Source organism: Pipistrellus kuhlii, unplaced genomic scaffold, assembly GCF_014108245.1.
Source record: "Pipistrellus kuhlii isolate mPipKuh1 unplaced genomic scaffold, mPipKuh1.p scaffold_m20_p_3, whole genome shotgun sequence".
NCBI lineage: Eukaryota > Metazoa > Chordata > Mammalia > Chiroptera > Vespertilionidae > Pipistrellus > Pipistrellus kuhlii.
Genome location: NW_023425529.1, coordinates 29,937,124 through 29,961,716, shown reverse-complemented (window position 1 = coordinate 29,961,716; position 24,593 = coordinate 29,937,124). Strand labels below are relative to the sequence as shown.

At 37.3% G+C, this 24,593-nt stretch overlaps 1 protein-coding gene across 5 annotated transcripts in view; it reads right to left on the bottom strand.

Moving 5' to 3' along the window:
- Positions 1-23,987, bottom strand: part of MRPS35 (mitochondrial ribosomal protein S35) — a 29,327-nt gene extending 5,340 nt beyond the window's left edge. The window contains exons 1-9 of one of the 5 annotated variants that reach the window (XR_006742812.1): positions 23,784-23,987; positions 21,584-21,695; positions 20,123-20,169; positions 18,748-18,915; positions 15,545-15,605; positions 9,106-9,245; positions 5,140-5,249; positions 4,300-4,471; positions 4,140-4,209 (exon numbers count right to left, since the gene is read on the bottom strand). Coding sequence is in view for 4 of the 5 variants with exons in the window: in XM_036454990.2 (XP_036310883.1) it covers positions 4,140-4,209; positions 5,140-5,249; positions 9,106-9,245; positions 15,545-15,605; positions 18,748-18,915; positions 20,123-20,169; positions 21,584-21,695; positions 23,784-23,972 (897 nt within the window). In the remaining variant the exon portion in view is untranslated. The remainder of the gene's footprint in view (positions 1-4,139; positions 4,210-4,299; positions 4,472-5,139; positions 5,250-9,105; positions 9,246-15,544; positions 15,606-18,747; positions 18,916-20,122; positions 20,170-21,583; positions 21,696-23,783) is intronic. The other 4 variants (XM_036454990.2, XM_036454994.2, XM_036454992.2 and 1 more) reach the window with 4 other exon arrangements.
- Between the last annotated feature and the right edge of the window lie 606 nt (positions 23,988-24,593).

The following is a 24,593-nucleotide window of genomic DNA, read 5'->3' as shown; positions in this document are numbered from 1 at the left end:
CTCTCATAGATGTTTCTCTCTCTTCATCTCTGTGAAAAATCAATAAGATATATTTTTTAAAAATTAAAGTTAAAATGGCTCAATTTTAGTTCTAAATAAGTGATATCTCCAAAATGTCATAATTAATAATTTTGAAATAAGATTTTTACATTTATGTGACTTTAAATGGCCCTTCTGGAAGTTTCCTTTAAAAAAACACACATATTTTTCTTTAAAGTCAATGTCTTTAAGCAAATATTCATTGTTACAGTAAGGACCTCTAAAAACAGGGGTTAATGCTAAAGGGATAATTATCTGGAACTGATTTCAGATATACTATCAGCAGGCTGCAGTTCCATATACAGCTTCCACAGAAAAGATGGAAATTACTGAAAAGTAACAGAAAGAAATAACTTATAATTCTACCACCTCAAGGCAACCAATCAGTAATGGTGACACACAGTGCATGTACTTCTAACTCCATTGTAAAAATACTGCTATGATTAAATTTTATTTATGATGTATAATAATTCAGTCAAAATTTTAGCTTCTAAAATAATCCCAGGATTCACAGTGGGCAGTTGTTTAAGAGGTTTTTTTTTTGTTTGTTTGTTTTTTTAAGTATATTAATTTTAAAGCGTAAACAATAGCATAGTCAAATACTGGGGGACAATAAAAATACCACTGTAAGCTCTAGCCCAGTGGTTCTCAACCTTCCTAATGCCATGACCCTTTAATGCAGTTCCTCATGTTGTGGTGATTCCCAACCTAAAATTATTTTTGTTGCTACTTCATAACTGTAATTTTGCTACTGTTAATGAATAGTAATATAAATATCTGTTTTCCAATGGTCTTAGGCTCTACAGCAGCGGTTCTCAACCTGTGGGTCACCTAAGACCATTAGAAAGCACAGATATTTACATTTCGATTCATTAACAGTAGCAAAATTACAGTTATGAAGTAGCAACAAAAATAATTTTATGGCCGAAACCGGTTTGGCTCAGCGGTGGAGCGTCAGTCTGCGGACTGAAAGGTCCCGGGTTCGATTCCGGTCAAGGGCATGTACGTTGGTTGCGGGCACATCCCCGGTTGCGGGTGTGCAAGAGGCAGCTGGTCAATGTTTCTCTCTCATTGATGTTTCTAGCTCTCTATCTCTCTCCCTTCCTCTCTGTAAAAAATCAATAAAATATATTTAAAAAATAATAATAATAATAATTTTATGGTTGGAGGTCACCACAACATGAGGAACTGTATTAAAGGGTCGCAGCATTAGGAAGGTTGAGAACCACTGCTCTAGCTGATCATTCAGGCAGAATTTGATACCTATTTTAATACTTCAACCACTGAATATTTATAATTTCACCATTTTATTTGTAACGGTGGATGTTATACACATACATACATACCCATATAGCGTATAGTCTCTCTTTTCTTCCCTCCTATAGTGAGAGAACCTGCTTTGACTACAGTCACCCTAGACCCGTGGTCAGCAAACCGCTTGCGAGCCACATGCGGCTCTTTGGCCCCTTGAGTGTGGCTCTTCCACAAAATACCATGCATCCTAATTAAGTTAATAACAATGTAGTGGGAAACTTTTCTAACACACCTTGGCAAAACAATGTAGAAACTACCTATATAGTTTAAGTTTAAAAAATTTGGCTCTCAAAAGAAATTTCAATCGTTGTACCATTGATATTTGGCTTTGTTGACTAATGAGTTTGCCGACCACTGCCCTAGAGGAAGCACTATACATTCTGCAGATCCTGTTCTCTTTTCCACAGCCAGCTCGATTCTTTCACTTTAATTCACTTGGTAAATACTGATTGTACAACTACTGTGCCAGGCACTGCGCTGGCCTGGAACTGCCAGTCTAGGAGGAGACTTGGAGTTGAGTAGAGGCCAGTGAGATGAAGATTATGATCCCAGTGAAAGAAAAAGTCAATAAAGGCCTAGAGGACGGAAGAGCTCAGTACATTCAGGGAACTGAATTCAGGCCCGAGAAGGAAAGTGGCATGGGGTGAATGTGAAGAACTATTAAAGTACTTGCTATTCTAAGCACCTTTCATATATTAACTCCTTGAACTCTCCCAGCAATCCTATGAGGTAATACTGTTATCCCATCTGTTTTACAGAGCAGGAAGCTGGAGCCCAGGGCAACTACACAATGTGCCCCAAATCACACTGCTTGTTGGTGGCAGAACAACATGTTCCAGGGAACACAGAGACATGGTAAAAAGGATATAAAAAGAACAAAAGAATAATTTAATTTGAACCTATTTCTTTCTTTCCCTTGCAAGCATAAATTCAATACAAAGAACAACATATTGTATAATAATAGCTAATTCATGCCCTGGTCAGTGTATTCTAACAGAAAGCAAAGAAATATCTGTTCCACTAAAAACACACATTTGTCACCTTCTAACATCTATTTACAATTCCCTTTGCCTAGAACATGAATCACAGTAATATTCCACTTCTCATGATTACAAGAAAGACATTGTGCTATATGAGGGAAAACAGTTTGACCATTAAAAATTCCCTAAATTATTTGAAAATAATTTTAAAAAATAGATACATATGCATAATGAATAAAAAGTTATTGTTAATTATTTCAGTTACCACAGCTAAATTTTTATTTAATATGTCAAGAAGTTCAATTCAATTGAAATCAGTTTTTTAAAATTTTATTGATTGTTGCTATGCCCGACAGAACTAGATGCTAGAAATAGGAAGATGAATAAAATGTACAGTCCTTGTCCTTACTGATGTCTAAGTCTGATGGAGTTAGGCAGACATGCACACAGACAATAACCATAAAAGTAACTGAAGGAGGGAGGGGTAGAAAAGGATGGACAGGAAACAACTGAGAGGTAACATCTGAGATGTATTAAAGGATTCATATGAATTTATAAGGCTGATATTTTGAAAAAAATAAAAGAGTATAAGCAAAGAGAACAGCATATGCAAAGTTATGAAAGAACACATTATGCTTGTATGGCTGAGGTATAAGATATATAACCCACATATCCTGAGTAGCTGATAATGAGGTAGCAATGACTGTGAACAGACAGGTTGAGGAGTTTACATTTAATCCTAGGTAAAGGGGAATCACTGAAGCATGTTATAAAGAAATATGACACAACAGACTTGTTTTTTAGAACAATCACTTTAACAGCAACATGGAAGATGGATGAGACAGGAAAATCAATAAGGCTATTGCAGTTTTTTGGGTAAAAAATGAAGATCCATACCGGGGTAGTAGCAGTAGAGATGAAGAGGAGAAAATAGTTTAACAGATATTTAAACGCTAACATTGAGAAGACCTAGTGACTAGGCATCAGGGGAGAAGTTAAGGGAAGAAAAGAGTATAATAATGCTCTATAGTTCATGACTTCAGCCCCGGGGTGGGAAAGAACACAAACTTTCCTAAAAGCCTTTGAGCACGTGGTAGGCTCTTAAACATGAGAAGTAAAAGGAAATTTTGTCTGAAGGCAAAGACACATGGGAAGTGTCGCCCTCACTGTATCGTTTTCCCATTCAGGAATCTAGAACAGTTGCCATAGACTACCACATCAAGTCAAAAATATATTTTCTGTCACATGTTTGTCTCCATTTTCTAGACCTCTCAATTATATTTCCATCCACACCCTCAGCTCTAATACTAGATATGTGGTTTTTTTTTAAAAAAAAATCTTAAAAGAGATATACCAACCTTTTAATCAGTTTCTTCATTAGCAACACTCAAAAACTAGAAAACTTATTCACAATCAGAGCTCAACATCAAAATCAACTGTGGAGTCTAAAATGAAACGAGCCCAAGCCTCACTGCTAGAGATTTTGATTTTATAGGGGCCAAGCATCTGTAGTTTTAAAAAGCTTCCTTCATCCCTGTGGACTGAAGGGTTCTGGGTTTGATTCCAGTCAAGGGTACATGCCTGGATTGCAGGCTCACTCTCCAGGAGGTGGCATGGAGGAGACAGCCAATCAATGATTTTCTCTTATCACTGATGTTTCTATCTTCTCCCTCTTCCTTTCTCTCTGAACTCAATAAAAATATATATATTTTTAAAAAACACACACAATTAAGTAGTTGCCACACAGTTTTGAAAGTATCACCTAATTTACAGACAAAATGACTAAACATTCACACAATCACTTACCCAAGACTCATGGTATAAAACTGTTAGCAGATACATTGCATAATCATAATTCTGCCTCTTTAAAGGGCACCTTCAAAAGAGAGAGAGGGAGGAAGTGAAAAATCTTAAAATTCAGCACACAAAATATATCAATATATCAATATATAAAAAAATAACTTACATTCAGATATTCCTTATCTGCTTTATAAAAATTGTTCTCAGAATAAGAATAATCTATGTAATTCACTACTTCCACCTCCACACTGCTGCCCTCTCAATATGTGTCAGGTACTTCCCACCCCCAAGCAGGATATAAGACCTAAGTGATAATGACACTTCCAAATGCTCTGAAGCTGACAGGAAGGGGGGAGAAGATAGCTGCCCAATTACTTTCTCTAAAAGCAGGTCTTTTATATTTTGACATAATTTATAAACAGCCAAAGTATAATTCTAGAATTAAAGTTACCATTTAATAAAATCATAACAATAATCTTTCTTTTCTTCAAGTGATTTAATTTATACATTTATATAAGATAAATTTCATTTTAATGAATTCTATGATAGCACTAAATTCTTCTATTTACACAAGTACCTTGATAAATTAAATTTCTAGTTAATTTAATAATTTTAATTGTGAACTATGAGATTTTTATATACTTTGACTTTATAAAAACCTTCTTAAGCATTAATTGCTAACAAATTATACTTTTGTTTTCTTTAACCTCTTCTCTGAGTATTATATACATGGATGTATTAAAATCAAGGTTAAAAATCACAACAAATAATTTAACTCACCAGGCAAGCCTCTCCATGTATATAAAGATAACACAGTAATAGCAGGCTAGTGTGAGGACATTAAAAATATAGACTAGACAACTTCTTTTGACCTAACAAAGCTAATATAAATTGATATAAAAGACTATCCTTATTTTCAATGTAATTTCTTTAAGAAGGACTGCCAGGGTATGGAAGAACAATAAAGCAACACAGGGCGGATGGGCTGAACTTTTCTTTCTTTTACCTATCTGTTTTGATGGTAAGCACATCTGTGGTCTTGCAGTATCGCTCTCCTACAAGTTTAATAAGTTTCTTCTTTGCATGATCATCTAAATTCAAACTGGAAAGTTTAACCTTAAAAATACAAGAAAAAATTTATTTGAAAAAGATTATTTCATATACTTATTACAGTTTAATGAAAAAGCAGTATTAAAATTATTTAAATTAACATTAAAATGAGCAAAAGGAACCCTTTTCAAACTCCTTTCTACATGCGTTAGCAACAGCATGCATTATGAAGCCTGATCTTACTCATGGAAGAAAAAGGGGGAGCAAACTGTTTGATGGTCTTTGAAAGTTCTGGGCATTAGTACCTTTCTTGAAAAAAATCAATGGCATGTCTCTTAAATAAATAAAATTAGGTTGCTTATGAGTAGCATTAAATACAGTGTTTCCCCGAAAATAAGACATCCTCCGAAAATAAGACCTACTTACAGGTTTCCTTCTGAATGAAATATAAGGCATCCCCCCAAAAATAAGGCCCCCCTAGGCTAAACATGAGAGATTTGGTCCACTGATTCTGAAAGAAATGGAGTCACAAGAAATTCACCAGGAAATTCAGGAATTGGATTGTTATGATGATGTTCCAGAAGATGGTGACATGATTGTCATTGAATAAATGAGTAAATTCTTGATACTGTAGGATTCACAGTTTGTCTGGTTTGTGTTGACAGCTACCGTACTACCGTACCGTATACAGGTAATAAATTTCCTTTATTTCCATTTAACAATAAATGTGTACCGTATTCTTCTTCATGGAAAAATAAGACATCCCCTGAAAATAAGCACTAGCACATCTTTGGGAGCAAAAATTAATATAAGACACTGTCTTATTTTCGGGGAAACAGGGTAATAGAATTCAACTGAATTAGCATTAGTAAAGTTGAAATATAGGAATAAATTGATAAAACATGAAGAATTTCTATCATACAATTATGAGACCCCCTATCATTCCAACTAGTTTAGGAGCATTTATTTTAAAAATTACAGATCTCTCATGAAGGGAGCAAAGGATCAAAACATTTGAAATGACATAGCTCATTATTTCTCAAAATAACAATACTAGCCCCACAGGCTTCTAAGAATTATTTCTATAAAAAGACTGTCTATTGAATACATTCAAGAAATGTTGAGTTAGATTGGATTCCCTACAGCAGGATTTCTTAGAGGTAATATGCTAATAAACATTCTGAAATTTCAAAATGCAGGGTTGTTATGTAATGACTAGAGGCCAGATGCACAAAGATTCATGCAAGAAAGAGCCTTCCTTCTCCTGATTGCCGGCACCGCCTTCCTGTTCTGGCCTGGAGCCACCTTTCTGCCTTCCCATGCTGCCCAGAGCTCTGGGGTGGTGTGGAAGGCCTGTGCTGTTGCCATGGCATCCAGCACTGCCCCCAGCCACTCAGCTCCTGGATATGCAAATTAACCCACCATCTTTGTTGGTTTAATTTACATACTTACTCCTGTTTGGCTGATGGGTGTCTTGAGTACAGTCAATTAGCATGATACTCTTTTATTAGGTAGATTCCCACATTTATTTGACCTCAGATGCTACTTTTTAAGGGATAGATCATGGAATTAGTCTTCCTTAAAACATATTTTGGGAAATGATAAATTAAATGAATACACCCATTAATTTGCAAAATTATGGCATGGCTGAAGGTATTATCTAGAGATGAACAGGCTTGATCAAGGAGAATAAGTTAGACACTAGAATACAGTTAAATAGGGTAAACTACAAATTATTTTTTCATGGAGAACACTAAGAATAAGAAAGAGTCATAACTGTATTTAGAAGAAAAAAGGCTAAATAATAAATAAGATTTTAAAATTCCATCTATTTCTTTTCTCTAACTTCCATAACCCTACACTTCCCTCAGGACACCACAGCAAAAAAGTGTATTTATTTTTCCATTTTTCCCACTAGACTGCAAACTCTTGAGGGTAAGAATGATGTCTGTCTTGTTCTTGGCAATGGCCTACCACTTAAAAAGCATGCAACACATATTTGCTGAATGAATACATAAGTGAAAACTGGAGAGAGTATGTTTTTATAAGCACTGTGAATGTTTATTTAAACTAGAGAAAACAGAAAACAAATAAATGCAAATGCAGTCTTAAAAGAATACTGATTATTAAATATCAATCCAATAGAATGGTTATATGTTGATGACAATGTGAATTTTCATAGTCCCCTGGAAAGAATATGTATCAACAACCTGGTTATCAGCTTGATTGGTAAAATAAGCAATTTTATGCTGATTATTAAAAAATGGAGATTTCTAAGAAAACCATAAAATAGGCCTACATTATGATACTTATGAAAATATATGCACATATGAATAGATACTATAGAAAGAAATGAATGGTTTTTACATTAGGATAGTGAGAATGTAGAGATTTTTTTCCCCTTTTAAAACTCTCTTCAATGAAATCATGTTTAATAATAAAATGTAGCATTTATAAAATTTAAGCTTTTCATATTAGTCAAAAAATGGCAGCAATGTTGGTCATTATTGTAACAACTGCTTTAAAACTTGTTTACATTAACATTTTAATGTTCAAAAATTATATAGAGTTTTTGCTAGAAACTCATGAACATTTCTGGCACAGCTGTGTGATGCACTCACGCCACCTGCTAGCACTCAAAGGCACTGCAAAACTGGAGTCTAACCTGGATAATGCTCTGATTTTGAAGTTGAGTGGCATCTGTCATTATTCTTTTTTCCAAAATTTAAAAGAATCTTTAGGCCTTTCTTTTTCCAAGTTGCTATACTTTAAAGAATCAATATTGTACTATTAACATTACAACCAAAATAATGTTGACCTTTAATATAGGAGGCTGTAGCTATTACATTTGTATGCTTCTTCAAATGCTCATATTTAAAAGAGCTATATTAATTGACCAATGCCTAAGTATGCAAGATAGTTTTTCTATTTATAAGAATAGTGCAGTTAGTTAAAGAACTCTGGTATTACACAAAAGACAAGAACTGGTGTTTGATTTTTAGATTTGCGACTTATTGGCTAACTAACTTTAAACAATTCATCTGATTTTCCTGTTTCTTCATTTATAAAACAGAAAGGATCCAGAATTTTTGTTAGGAATAAGTCAGATTAAATAAAAGAAAGCACTTTTTTAAAGAATATATTTTTATTGATTTCAGAGAGGAAGGGAAAGGGAGAGATAGACGCATCAATTATGAGAGAGAATCATTGATTAGCTGCCTCCTGCATGCCCCCTACTGGGAATCGAGCCTACATTTTTCCAACACTCTATTCACTGAGCAAAACCAACTAGGGCAAAGAAAGCACTTTTTAAGTAAAGTCCTATACTAATATTAAGTTAGTTTTAATTCTGAACTACTTTTAAAATATCAAGAAATATGTACCATCTTTCCCTGAATTTAAAAACTTGAGTATCTCTAAATAATATTTTATAGTATTTGATTACCTTCACAATGTTGCTTAAGTCATGCCTTGAACTCCATGATACCATGAAGGATACCACACTGAGCCCCAGCAGTCAGTGGGTACAGTGAAATAAGTCGCCTCCTGCAGAGGAAGGACAGACTGCAGCTTAGGGCCTGCTCCTGGAGCAGGACTCCCGGACTGCAAGAGGGTGCAGGCTGGGCTGAGGGACCCCCAAGTGCATGAATTTTCGTGCACCAGGCCTCTAGTTAAATATAATATAAAATAAATTTTAATATCTTTGGGCAATTTTGAATTCATATTACTAAATGAAAAATACATATCATCCCATTAATATACAAAAAGGAAGGTTGCACATATGCTAAATTGAGCTCTCACAGTCAATAGTGGTTATTTATAAGTAGTGGAATTACAGGTAATTTTATTTTATATTTCAAAACAATATTATATTATTTAAATTTTCTATAATAAATATGTATCAATTTTAACCATCTCTTACCCTTAAGGTTACTACTCGTGCTTTGGGGTTTCGAATAGATGGTCCTGCTGAAACATAATCAGCTGTGTCAATTTCAATTGGAAAATGCTTCTCACATTTTTCATCACTGTCTAGTGCAGCTGGCCACTCAGTGCAGAAATCTGAGAATTAAAAAAATTAAATTATAATTTTGCAAGTAAATTCTCATTATAATGCATGCTACCAGACAAAACCAAATTACTGAGCGAGATCACTCTCAGTTTACAGGAAATGGAAGGACAAATTCTACTCTGGACTTAATAGATGTATCATCAACTCTCATCCCTTTTCTTCTTAGGTAAATCGTATTAGCGAATTTAATTAAGAGAATGATTAAATAGTTCAGGTTTGGTGGGGAGCAGTTTGTTCAGTTAAAAGGGAACTGTGACTTGATGGAAGCTTTTTTACAGCTTTGAACATACCTGTTTTAATTCATCCTACCAACTTAACACCATACAGTTCAGAGGGCCCAGAGCAATACTGTTTTTGAAAAGGTAATAGATATTATTATTCAATTCCAAATGAAGATTTCTAAAGATAGCTGAGGGGAATTAAAAGAAGCTCTGAAAAAGCTCTAAGAGAAAACCGAGATATGATCAACAGTCTTTCAGATATAGAGTTGAATAGGGCCTCAAGATGAAACAGGTCCAAAAGCCTAGGTCATCCTTAAATGGGTCCTTATGGTAATTCATGTTTCTTTTTTGTGATTTCTGAGCCACTATGACTAAATGTTAAGAGGTACAGACTTGTCCTCATTTTCAGTTTAGACATCTAGACTAGAGAGGAGGTAGAATTGGTCTGAGACCTGGGTCACAGTAAGAAATTTTAAGCAGTGGGAACATGACTCACTATCTATCTCCACAATACAGAGATATAAACTCAGGCCTCAACTGAGGAGGAAAAAAACAAAACAACCTTAGAAGGAAAGGAAATAGCTCCCAGCTTCTCATAGCTTTCAGTAATGAGGGACTCCACAAGTAGGTAGTGGATTTCATTTTGCCTTATTCCTATTAAGTTAGGTAGTGGTCGGCAAACTCATTAGTCAATAGGGCCAAATATCAACAGTACAACGATTGAAATTTCTTTTGGGAGCCAAATTTTTTAAACTTAAACTTCTTCTAATGCCACTTCTTCAAAACAGACTCACCCAGGCCGTGGTATTTTGTGGAAGAGCCACATTCAAGGGGCCAAAGAGCCACAAGTGGCTCCAGAGCCGCAGTTTGCTGACCACGGAGTTAGGAGATAGAGGGAAGGCTCACGCTTGGGATGAAAACTCCAGGCACTATCAGGTTCCCCTCAATGGCAACCTCATTCCTTAAACAGCCTCATTCTAAGGATAGCTAAAAGTAGTTGGTTCCATAGGTCAAACCTACTAGACCTCAGAGATCCCTGCTTTCTCCAGAAAAGCAGACTGCAAGAGAGAGTGGTCACAATCATAGGCACACATGGGAGCTCTTCTAGACGATGGTCTAAGGAACAGTGAAAGGTACTTTGCCACAACACTTTCCTCAAGCTCACAGTATTCTTAGAGTAAGTATTTTATTTAGCTCCTTTTTAAGCTTTAATAGCAGAGTCAGCAAAATGTCATTTTGGGTTAGAGAGACTTTCCAAGATCTGGGACTAACTATATGTTAACAAATAAGAATATACAGCTCATACCATTCTCTAAACACTCTGTTTAAGAAAGATCAATACTCAGACACCTGAAAGGGAAAGAGAATATCTTTGCAATTAAGAACAATTTGAGCCCTAGCCGGTTTGGCTCAGTGGAGTGTCAGCCTACAGACTGAAGGGCCCAGGTTTGATTCCAGTCAAGGGCACATACCTTGATTGCAGGCTCTCGGCCCTAGTGGGGGGCATGCTGGAGGCAACAATTGATGTCTCTTTACCATTGGTGTTTCTCTCTGTCTCTCCCTCTCCCTTCCACTCTAAAAATCAATGAAAAAATATCCTCAGGTGAGGATTAAAAAAAAAAGAACAATTTGACATTTAAACAAAAATAAGATTACTAAGGTAATTTCATTCCTATCATGGACTAATTCCAACATCTTACACTATAAGATGCAACACTGCCTAGCAAGTACTTAATGAGAGAGACTAGTTTGGGGAATTTTATGAGTTACTGAGTTTGTACTGAATCTTTTTTTAAAACTCTGAATAAGTCATTTCAATCACCAGATGATAATTACAGCCTTTCTATTAAATGGCCTGATTACATGTTTAAAAGAATGCAGCCAACTGGAAAGTACCTAATAGGCCTCTATTAGCCTTTATTCATCTGATAGGTAGAGTAATGACTAGACTTCAGAAAACCTTGGTTTTTTACTTAACTTCTGCCACTGATTATTAAAATTTTGGTAAATTACCTAACTTTCCTGTACTTCAGATTTTCCATCTGCAAGTTAGATATAAAATCTAAACTGACCTACTTTGAAAGAAAACTGAGAAGAAATATTTGAAAAGCCTTTGAGTTATTTAGAAGATATAATCTACATCCAGAAACTGGCAGAAGTATAAAGGCAAAATTAAGGAAAGATTAAAACATTCAAAAGCACTGTAAAATATAATATAATGCTACTCTTCTGAATGTGCTGTACGGAAGCCTTACATTTAAAAACTATAAAGCACTTTAGAACTATCTCATTACAACGATCAAAATTACAAACGCATACTTAAAAATAATGTTTTTAAAAACGCAATTTATCAGTGCAATGCATTTGTCACCTAGACTTACAAAGGATTAAAAAAGTGATAAATGATTTGTTTCAATGAGCACAAATTTGTGTCACTGTAATGCCTGTAGAGGGCTGCCTGGGAAGGCGCATTTTCCTTTAAATTGTCAGCAGAGTCCGAGACAACTGGCAGAGCCTAGGCTGGGATACACATTTCCCCAAGATGGCAGAAAGTGTGATCAGCCTGGCCTTCATATCAAGCCCAAGTGTCGGCAGGGGCGGGTCTAGATATGTAAATTCAGACAAGCAATAGGAATGCTAGGGCCTACGTAAGAATGCAAATAAGTTCCTTTGATCCTAAGTTTTGGTGTTACTTTCTGGTATTGGGGATATAAAGTAAGTGCGCTGAGGGGTCGGAGTTGTCTTCCTGCCTCTCCAGCAGACAGAATGGCAGCCCACCCACCTCCCAGCTTTAAATCTATCTCTGTGTCGTCTTTCTTTATTTCTAAATCCCTGGCCGCCTCCACTTAGGACCAGTTCATTCATCTCTCTCTCCATGCTGGACACGGAAAAGGGAGATCCTTGCCATGTTTGGCCCTGCCTCAGCAAGCCCCACGCAAATAAACAGGCACCAACAGATACAAAAACATATAACCTAAAGGGACTGAAAATCACCCTAATGTCCCAAAACAGAACACTATATAAATGAAAAGAGATAGAAGAGATTTTTTTTCTTTTCTCACTTCAAGAGTAAGATAATTATTCCTACTTTTCAAGACCTCTTTATCTCTTTTTCCTAATACCTTCTTAAAAATATATATATTTTCAATGATTTTAGAGAGGAAGTGAGAGGGAAGAAAGCAACATCTACGATGAGAGAGAATCATTTATCGGCTACCTCATGCACACCTCCTACTGCAGATCCAGCCCGCAACCCAGGCATGAGCTCTTCACTGCAATCTAACCAGGGGCCCTTCAATCCTTAGGCTGATGCTCTATCCACTGAGCCAAACCAGTTAGGGCACAAAGGTACTAACTCTTAAATTAAACTATACATTCAATCACTAATAGTAGTGAATCTAAAACAATTCAAATTTGCTTATTCTAGATACAGTCCAATGAAAATGAGATCAGAAATTAAATTGGAATATGTACTTATTATAAGAGCATACATAAAATCATGAGCAAAAAAAAAAAGTTTTGTCCTTAGCTCCATGCATGTGGAAGATAGTTCAGTTGTTATATTCAAGTCTTCAATTCATTTTGAGTTGATTTTCCTTTGCATGTAGCTACCCAGTTTTCGTAACATCATTTATTGAAGAGACTATCCTTTTCCCATTGTATATTCTTGGTCCCTTTGTCATAAAAATTAATTGACCATACATGAGTGGGTTTATTTTTGGGTTCTTCATTCTGTTCCAATGATCTGTTTTTTTATACCAGTAACAAACATATTGTTTTAATTATGACCACTTTGTAATACAATTTGAAATCATTGTTCTTAAGGTTGCTTTGGTTGTGCAGGTTCTTTTATGGTTCCACACAAATTTTAGTATTGTTTATTTCTATTTCTATGAAAAATGCCATTGGAATTTTTATAGGAATTTTACTGAATCTATAGAGGCAGTATGGGCATTTTAACAATATTAATTCTTCCAATCCACGAGCACAGACTACCTACCCATTTATTTGTATCTTCATTAGTTTCTTTCATCTTGATGCATAGATCTTTCACTTCCTTGATTAAACTTATTCCTAAGTATTTTATTCTTTTTTATGTAAATGAGATTTTCTTAATTTATCTCTCTGAGAGTTTATTGTTAGTATATAGAAATACAATTGATTTTGTATCCTGTGACTTACTGAATTTATGACTTCTAATAGTTTTTGGGTGAAGTCTTTAGGGTTTTCTATATACACTATCATGTAATCTACAATTAGAGACAACTTTACTTCTTTTATGATTCGGATATCTTTCTTTTTCTTATTTATATGTTCTGGCTAAAATTTCAATGTTGAATAAAAGTGACTTGTCCTTGTATTGTCCTGACCTTAGAAGAAATGCTTTCAGTTTTTTACTCAGAGTATAATATTAGTTGTGCCTTCACTATGTTGAGGTAGTTTGTTGAGAATTTTTCTCATCAAAGGATGTTGAATTTAATCAAATGTTTTTCTTACATCTATTGAAATAATTATATAAGTTTTATCCTTTGTTTTGTTAATGTGGTGTTATTGCATTGATTTGCAAATGCTGAACCATCTCTCCATCCCTGGAATAAATCCGACTAAATTATGGTGTATGATCCTTTTAATGTACTATTGAATTCAGTGTGCTACTATTTTGTTGAGGACTTCTGCATCTATATTCATCAGATATTGGTTTGTAATTTTCTTTCTTGCAGAGTTCTTGTCTGGCTTTGGATTCAGGTTAATGCTGGCCTTATAAAATAGATTTGAAATATCTGTTAATATTGCTTCTATATTTTGGAAGAGTTTGAGAATTGGTATTAATTCTTGTTTAAATGTTTAGAATTCACCAATAAAGCTATCGGGTTCTGGAGTTTTCTTTGCTGGAAGGGTTTTGATTTGATTCAATCTTCCTACTAGTAATCAGTCTGTTCAGACTTTCTAATTCATCATGGTTCACTCACGATAGTTTAAATGTTTCTAGGTATTCATTTCTTCTACATTTTCCAATTTGTTGGTGTATAATTAATTATTCACAGTAGTCTTTTATGATCCTTTGTAGTTCTATGTTATCAGTTAAAATGTTTCCACTTTCATTTATAAGTTTATTTTATTTGAGTCTTTTCTCTTTTGTTTTTGGTGAGTCTAGCTTATGGCTTGTGTATTTTGTTTATCCTTTCAAAAAACCAGCTTTAGTTTCATTTATCTTTTCTATTGTCATTTTTAGTCTCTATTTCACTTCTTTCCACTCTGATCTTTGCTATTTCCTTTCTTCTACTAACTTTGGGCTTAGTTGTCTTTCTTTTTCTAGTTCCTTAATGTGTAAAATTAGGTTATTTGAGATCTTTCTTGTTTCTTAATCTAGGCATTTATTGCTATAAATTTCCGTTAGGTCTGCTTTTGTTAAATCTCATAAGGCTTGGTATGCTGTGTTTCCATTTTCATTTATCTTAAGATATTTTGTCATTTCTCTTTTGATTTCTTCTTTGACCCACTGTTTGCTCAGGGCATTTTGTTTAATCGCCAGGTAATGGTGAATTTTCCAGTTTTCTTCTTGTAATTGATTTCTAGTTTCATACCACAATGGTCAGAGAAATTGCTTAATGATTTCAGTCTTCTTAAGTTATTAAGACTTGTTTTGTGGCCTAAAATGATCTATTCTCTCTATTCTGGAGAATTTCCATGTGCATTTGAGGAGAAAGTATATTCAGCTGCTGTTGAATAGCGTGTTCCATAAATGTTATGTCCACCTGATCTAATGTGTAGTCCAACATTTCCTTATTTTCTTCTGTCTGGATGACTTATCTATTATTGAAAGTAGGGTAGTGAAATTCCTTACTATTACTGTATTGCTGTTTATTTCTCCCTTTAGTTCTGTTAATATTGCTTTATATATTTAGGTGTGCCAATGTTGGGTGCAAAAATATTTATAAACATTGTATACTCTTGATGAATCAACCCCTTTATCATTAGAAATGAGATTCTTAATTTTGTGTTATGTTACAAATATGTAACATTAATTTTGTGTTATGTTACAATTATGTTACAAAATAACCACTTACCTTTAAGAGCTTCACAATGCTTTTTAATTGCTACAGGAGTCAAATGCAAAAAATTGGGGATCTAAAGTAGAGAAATTTAAAGGACAAATTAGCCAACTGTCTTAAAACCATGAAAAAAGACAATGTGCTCATACAATTAAATTACAAGCTCAACAAGACTTATCATATATAAAATGAGGTTGTTTCTTATAATATTAATTGTCACAGGTGTTGTGAATTCAAGAAATAAATTTCTGCGTTAGCCAGTTTTGCTCAGTGGTTAGTGTTGGCCTGTGGGTTGAAGGATCTCAGGTTCAATTCTGGTCAAGGGCACGTACCTCCGCTGCAGGTCCAATCCCTGGCCCAGGTCAGGGCATGTGCAAGAGAACCAACAGATGTGTCTTACAATGATGGTTCTCTCTCTCTAACTCTCCCTCTCCCTTCCACTCTCTAAAAATCAATGGAAAAAATATCCTCAGGTGAAGATCAACAAATAACAAAAAGGAAATTCCTTGAAATATGATTCAGTACCAAGTATTTTAAAATGACAACAGTGGAAAAAATTAATATCATTTATATAGTATTCTTCCTGCCATGAATCTACAGGTGTACACATTTCCCTTATAGAACTGAAAGGGCACGGATCATTATTTAATCATCCTAATTCCCCAGGATTACATAGCTCTGTGATACATTTTCCAGTTTGAACTTAATAGACATTTTAGAACTGAATGAATGAATGAAGCTAGCAAACCTTAACTGAACAATTTAATGAAGTTGGTAATATATACTATATGATGATCTATTAAGAGCCCACCTAATCATTCACAGGGCCAATTAGAAGTTCAGGAAAAGTCAGAGATTTAATTCCTTCAAATAAATAATTACATTTACTATATATTTCTTGAATAATGTTAAGCAACTTAAGAGAAATTTTAGTTAATTAGACTCATTTGGAAAGAAAGATTTGAACAAGCAGAAAGTTATTCCAAACATTTTGCAAAGAATCTTAAGTATTGATCAGAAAATGTTTATTTTAATCAAGAGAAAATAGTAAATGAAATTTTTCTATACTTGTATTTCTGAACCAAAAATATATATAATCTTAAAATCATAAAAGGAAAAAATAACAGCTAATGCTTACATAACATTTATATATGTACTGTTCTATGCACTTTGCATATATTAACTCAGTTAATAAACTTATCTAATGGCATTGACTAGAAATGAACCACTTCACTGGATGAAGTAAGTATACAGGTGATTTTTTAAAAATTTTTTATTGATTTTTTTGCAGAGAGGAAGGGAGAGGATAGAGTTAGAAACATCGATGAGAGAGAAAAATCAATCAACTGCCTCCTGCACATCCCCTAATGGGGATATGCCCTTGACCAGAATTAAATTTGGGACCCTTCAGTCCACAAGTCAATGCTCTATCCACTGAGCCAAACCAGTTAGGGCTACAGGTGATTCTTAAAAGGGATGGCATACATTAAATGTTTGGATTCCTATGTTTATTAAAATGCCATTCACAATCAGTAGCAATATTACAAACATATTGCTACCCTCTCTCAGCAATGATTATTTTCTGAAGACTTTTCTTTAAACTAAGTTCACTTCTCCTTCACTAGAAGGAAACATTTGTTTCTGCAATGTTTGTTTTCTTAAAACATTCCCATTTCCAAATTTCATTTACCTCTGCCTTCAGCAGAAGATAACCCCTTCTCCATATTACCATTTCATTTTTTACCATCATCTTTCAGCAAAAAAAATTTTTTTTTCCAAAAAGACTCTCATTTAATGATAAAGTTTGTTGATGATAATTCCATGGCATGTAAAAGGAAACCATCTAAGATATGCATTCCCAGACTTAGCATATTTATATTTTCTTTAAAAACTTCATTTATAAACACTGTGGAGGCATTTAATATGACCTATTTTGCTTCAAGCAATAAAGTTTAAGGACAGTAACAATAATATTAAATAATATTATACTTTTTTGAACAGAAAGTTTAAAAATCTCTCTATTAAAAGTAAAACCTTCATCCCCCCTCATTCTCAATCTCAAATTACATTATTTCACTTTTCTTAGTTCCATTTGAAAGGTACAATACAGAAAATATACAATCTATACTATAAAAGGGTAATATGCTAATTAGACCAGACGTCTTCTGGTCAAAGCCACAGTGGCAGAGGCTAAGGCAGAGGCGGTTAGGGGTGATCAGGTTGGCAGGGGAGAGCAGTTAGGAGCGATCAGGCAAGCAGAGGCAGGCAGGCAAGTGGTTAGGAGCCAGTGGTCCTGGATTGCGAGAGGGATGTCCACTGCCAGTTCAGGCCCAGGGGATCGGGCCTAAACGAGCAGTCAGACATCCTCCAACGGGTCCTAGATCGGAGAGGGTGCAGGCAGGCTGAGGGACCTCTCCCCTATGCATGAGTTTCGTGCACTGGGCCCTAGTAGAAAAGAAAAAGCCAAAGGGAAACCATAGAACCAATTAATGGCATTCTTCTTCCTCTTTTTTTTTAATCCTCACCTGAGGACATTTTCCCATTGCTTTTTAGAGGGAATGGAAGGAAGGGGGAGAGACACAAAGAGAAAATCATTGATGTGAGAGAGATACATCTATTGGTCGCCTCCTGTACCCACCCCAACCTGGGGCCACGGATCCAGCCTGTAGCCAGCAACTGAGGAAAACACCCTTGACTGGAATTGAACCCAGGATCCTTCAATCTGTGGGCTGACACTATCCACAGAACCAAACCAGCTAGGGCAGTTACATTCTTAAATGCCTAGGATTCTTTTGAGGTGTTTCTCCCCCCCCCCCCCCCCCCCCCCCCCACACACACAGATAATCAAAATATAGCATTCATTATTACCTGAGAAAATTTTTTAAATCAAACACAAGTCCAGCTGGTATGGCTCAGTGGTTGAGAGTTGACCCATACACCAAGAGGTTACTGGTTTGATTCCTGATCAGGGCACATTGCCCAAGTTGTGGGCTTGATCCCCAGTGGGAGGCTGAAGTTTCTCTCTCATCAATGCTTCAATCTCTCTCTCCCTCTCCCTCCTTTCTCTTTAAAATCAATAAAAACATATTTAAAAAAAAACACACAAGAAGCTGCTATACACCAAACCTTGGAAGTATAAGAGGTGTAAGGGCAGTGGGAGGAGGATCACTGTTTATTTGAACACAGGTCTTAGCCAAAGAATCAGTAACTTATCTTACCTTTAAAAGTTCTAGATTTCCCTCCTTTGCCATGGGCACCCCCATTTTTACTGGGTAACCCATTCGAACAGGAAGAGGTACTGCAGAGGGCTTAAATGGTGCTGCAACAGGGTAGACACTAGGCCAGTCCTGGTCAACAGCCATTTTCTCTGTCCTAGGAGGTAGTGCCTAAGAAACATAAAATAGTTTAGTATTTTAAATATTTTAAATTTTAAAGCAAAAGAAAGCATGCAATTAAGAGAAAAACTAGCAGAATTGAACATAGGTAAAATCTGACCTCCCACAAAGTTGCTGCTGTTCAAATGAAAAATACCAAATCTACCTAAATATTTCTGTACTGTTTTCTCAAACTCTCTGGGGCAACAGAGCTATCCCCTTTAATAAGACTTCCATCACTAAAAGTGTATCTATCTTACTTATTTACAAAGACTTACAGCAAAGGTTTTACATTTTATTTATGAAGGAGGTGAATAACAATATATTTTGAAATAATTTTTAAAACTCCTTTTATGGAGGTCATTATGAGGTGACATCGAGAACTTGGAAATAAGTAAATTAAGATGAAACTAAATGAATAAACACATAATAAGAAATTACATACCTTGTAGGCCCAGGGAATAACTACATGATAGCTTAGTCAATCACAATCTCTCTCTCTCTCTCTCTCTCTCTCTCTCTCTCTCTCTCTCTCTCTCTCTCTCTCTCTGACGTGTGCAGACCACCAGGGGGAGCCATGCAAACGAAGAGAGGCCCCAGCAGGCAGGCACTAGGGACCCTACTCATGTACGGATTTCATGCACTGGGCCTCTAGTTTATAATATACTCAATTTAAGGGAATGACCAGCACATGGTTTAAAGAGGCAAAATTTGGCAATATCCACCTGAGCAATACTAGTGTAGCATGTCCTGAAGCTAGTAATATTCCTATGAAAATGACTACATTAGACAATTATAATTTGATGCCATTTAATGTCCAATTAACATGCCTGTGTTTTGACTCCATGCCAGGTAACTTTATAATTTAGATTCCTCCACAGAGATGCCCACAGAGTGAGAACAAAATAGTAATATTCATGCACATATCCCAGGTTACATGACTATTAAAAGCATCGTCAAAAATAATTCTAAATTCTGGCTTAGGTACCTATTTCCTGGGAATATGTGGGAGAGTCCGTCTCGCAAAGATGATCCATTCTCAGGGTACTGACAAAGACCTGACCAAGACTAGAGTCAAGACTGTGGTAGTCACCAAGTGAACATCCCCTTATGAACCTTTCTTGGGATGTACCCTCCTGCCTCAACGTGAATGTCTTCCTCACTTTAGAACTTCAGAAACCATTAAAATAGTATATATTAGAGTATGTTAATCGTTCACCTTTCTTCTTGATGGCCTTTCCAATCTGGATGTTCTTTCTGTTGTACCTAAAAGACAACACAATAGTTACAGATAATTTTATAACATAAATTTACTCAACTGATCGTGTTCCCATGATCTGAATACAATTTAAAGTATTCCGTAACAAAGAATCAATAATCCATTTTCTGTAAACTCAGAGACTAAAATCATCTTAATGAAAATGAAATGTCAGAAATAGTTAAGAAAATTCTAGTTATTATAATATGAAATCATCATATGAAGAAAAACTTTCAATTAATTCTAAAGTTCATAGTCAAATAAACTCACTTCCCCAAGTTAAAATATCTAGTTAGAAATAAGTATTTTGTGTCTTTAAAGATAAATGGTTTGAAAGGTTTTAATTTTAAGTATACCTGCTCATATTTGGAATTATTCTGGTTTTCCTACCAACAACAATAACAAAAAGAAAATCATTAAATTTTCCCTTTTCTATTATTAGAACTGCCAATGCTATAATAACAAAAATCATAGCCATTTCTAATAAATTACATAACTGTAGAAGCAGATTACTTACATACAATATACACCTTTTATTTTTATTTTTTTTAAATATATTTTATTGATTTTTTTACAGAGAGGAAGAGAGAGAGAGAGAGAGAGAGAGAGCGAGAGCGAGAGCGAGCTAGAAACGTCAATGAGAGAGAAACATCGACCAGCTGCCTCTTGCACACCCCCTACCAGGGATGGGCCCGCAGCCAATGTACAAGCCCTTGACCGGAATCAAACCTGGGACCTTTCAGTTCACAGACCAACGCTCTACCACTGAGCCAAACCGGTTTCAGCAACAATATACACCTTTTAAAATATTATTTTATGCCTCTCTAAATAACTGTTTTGCTATTCAAAATAATAATAGCTATATTTATTGAGCACTTTCACATGCTATATGCTGTGCTAAATCCTTTTCATTACCTCATTTAATCTTACTCTTCACAAGAACTGTAAGTACTATCATTATCCTTATCTAGAAGTCGTGTATGGCCAAGAAAACTAAGGACCAAGAGTTGTGAGATTAGCACAGCACACAAGACTCTTCAGACTCTGAACCTCACATCACATTCTTCACATCTCTAGCCTCATTCCCCTTCACAAGGCCTCATAACTACACGGAACTTCCTTTTAGTCTTTCTAAACTTTATGTTCTCTGCCTAGAATATGCTTCCCTCCCATCTGCTGGACTTCTGTCCCCTTCCACTCCCCACCTCATTTCATGTAACAAATTCTTATTCATCCCTCAGTGGTATTTCTTTATTCCTTCAAAAGTTTTAGAGTGATACTGTGTACTAGAAATTAGGAAGGCAGCAAAGAACAAGAGAAACAAAGTTCTTATTCCCACAAAATGGAGTCTATCAAAATAAGAGAACTATTTCACAAGTAATTTCAATAAATAAACAACGATAAATATTAATGGAAACATACAGCAGGGGACCAAATAGTTGGGGAAGAAGTTCCCTGAAGAAGTTGACTTTAAGCTAAATGTCAAGGATGAACAGGAGGCAGCCCTGGGAACCGGCAAGTGAGAAAAAATGTTCTAGAGAAAGAGAAGATGGAAAATCAAAGTAAACAAATTTAATACGGTTAAAACTTCTGAGCAGAACAGAGTGTGCACTGAGAAAAGAGACTGAAGATATTTGATAGACATCTCAGATATAATGCATCATTGGCGGAGCTTTAGATTTTCTTCTTCCAGTCTTCCCAATCCCTGTAAGTGGTATTGCGATTCATTCAATTATTCACGACAAAAATCAAACATGCTTCCTGGATACTGCTCCTCAAGCCCCATATCATATCCACCAATAAATTCCATTAGCTCTACCTTCGAAATGTGTCCCAAATTCAACCACAACAACCTATCTACTCCACAATTACCTCAATCCAAATCACCATCATCTCATTTGTACTCCAGCAACTTCCAAATTGGTCTGCGAGTTCCACTCTTTCCCTCCACACAGCATCACTGCCCTCTTCCAGTGTGATCCCCAACTTAAAATACAAGCCAAGCCAAATGCCTTAAGTCTTTACAAGATCAGGCCATTGCTTACCTTTCTTATATTAGAACTCTCCTCTTTGCCCACTTAGCTCCAGCCATGCAGACCTTTTTTTCTGTTCCTTGACCACACCCATAAGCTACAATATTTCTCACTTCTGGGCCTCTGCACTTTCAATTGCCTGTGCCAACAATGCTCTTTCCCCATCTCAGCATGGACCTGCGCTCTGCTCAACTGTCACTTCCCCAAGGAGGTGAGATCTTTCCAGACAGACTATCTTATCCGACCCTATGGTCACTCGTCCTCCAATTCATCAACCTCAACATCCTGAATTATTTTTCGTCAAAGCACTAATCACTACCTAACATTGTGCTGACATTGTTTATCTATTTATAGTCTGACTACCCTCAAAGTATATAAACTTCAAGAGGTAAAGGGCTTTTGCTCTATCCCGGTATCTAGAATATCGCCTAGCACACAGTAGGAATCAAGTATTTATAGAATGAAAAATTAAAAAGACGTGGTAAGCCCCAACCGGTTTGGCTCAGCGGATAGAGCATAGGCCTGTGAAGGGTCCCAGGTTCACATCCCTAGAAGAGGATGGGCAGGAGGCCGCTGATTGATGTTTCTCCCTCATCAATGTTTCTTTCTTACTATCTCTTTCCCTTCTTCCCTGTAAAAAAGTCAATAAAATATATTTTTTTAAAAGACGTGTTAAGTCTATATGATACACTGAGGAATTTATCATTTATCTTAAAGCAATGAGAACTGCCTGTGGGTTTCTGAATAAGGTAGTGGCAAGATAAGATTTGCTATTTGAATGCCTCACTCTGGCCTTTGTGAGAATTCAATGTAGGGAGCAACAGCGGAAATAGTAAAGGAAAGTGGTGTAGTTGCAGAAGTGAGACGGTGGCCTTGAGTGGGCTGTGAGTAGTATGAGGATCAGAGATCTTCGAGAAGGCAGCACGGACAGCACCAGGTGTAAAAGGACGGAGCTTTTCTCCCGTGCTCCTCCCCAATGCTCCTACACAACCCCATCCTCGCTTCTTCTTAGGCACCTCGCACTGAACCGTCTGCGTTAACAAACGTCCTTTTCCCTCGATCCCTCCGGGGCGAGAACGGCGCCGGGCATCCCTGCCGTCTCTGGGTGAAGGTCACCTGGGTGTGTGTTTGAATGAAGGTCATCCCGTTTGGCGGCATGGCTAGGCCTGGCACTCAGAGCCGCAGTTTGTCCCGGGGCAGCTATATGTTTCCCTAACCCACGAGAAAATCGAGGTTCAACACGCTCTGGAAACGTTACCGAGCACAGTCACTAGCGGCAGGTGCCGGCGACCGTGGGGCGGACACCGAGGCGCGCGGGGCCCGGAGGGAGGGAGGGAGGGGCGGGCAGGCTGGTGGCGCCCGGAGGCCACGGCGCAGAAACTCGCGGCTAGGAATGGGGCGACACCCGGGCAGCGGGCACACCCACAGGCACGGCTTTCCCACCAGGCGAGCCCCGGCCCGGGGACGGGGACAGGGACACCCCGGCCTCCCCGGGGCGGCGCAGGTTCCACCTCGGCGGCCTTCACGGATCGGATATTCCGCCCCTCTCACCTCCCCCAGGGCCCGGAGGGGACGCGGCAGACACTCACGCGGGCCTGCCTTCCCGGGGAGAGTGGTCGGAGACACTGCGGTGGAGAAGGCACGCAGGGCCCTGGCCCCCGGCTGCAGACACAGCCACGCGGGGAGCGACGCGGCCGCCATGACTGCGAGGACCGCAAGGCGGGCAGGACAAGCGTGACCCCGCTCCCGGTGGCAGGCCTGAAGCCGCTACTGCGCATGCGCGGGCAGGACAAGCGCGCTCCCGTTGGTCAGGGGGCAGGCCTGAGGCCGCTACCGCGCATGCGCGGGCAGGACAAGCGCGCTCCCGTTGGTCAGGGGGCAGGCCTGAGGCCGCTACCGCGCATGCTCGCCCGCTTTGCCCCGCCCCTGGGCTGCAGAAACACATACACGTGGGCCTGGGAAATCAGGTCCGGGGTCAGAAGTGCACCACAGAAAAGAAAAAACAGTCATGAAAAGGAAGCAAAACGCTTAAAAAATATATCGAAGCAGTCAGTCCAAAGGCAATTGCAAACAATGATCCTAAGGGATGGGAGAAATGTCTCTCACAGAGGGTAGGTGTGGTATGGGCGGGACCTCATAGGGCCAGGGGTCTACCCTAGAGCCCTGCTCTTTTGCAATGGCTGCTTATCTACAGGTTCTTGCATTAAAGAATGTATTCAGCTAGTGCAAGTGACACATTCCAAGGGGAAGGCAGTATCTGATAGTTAAAAGGATACTGGATGAGGACAGTGGGAGGGTAGGTAAGCCGGGGACAAGGGCCTGGGATGGGATGTGAACCAGGTGGAAGGGAGGTATTGGGGAGAGGCGGGGAGACGGGGGACATCTGTAATAATCTGAAC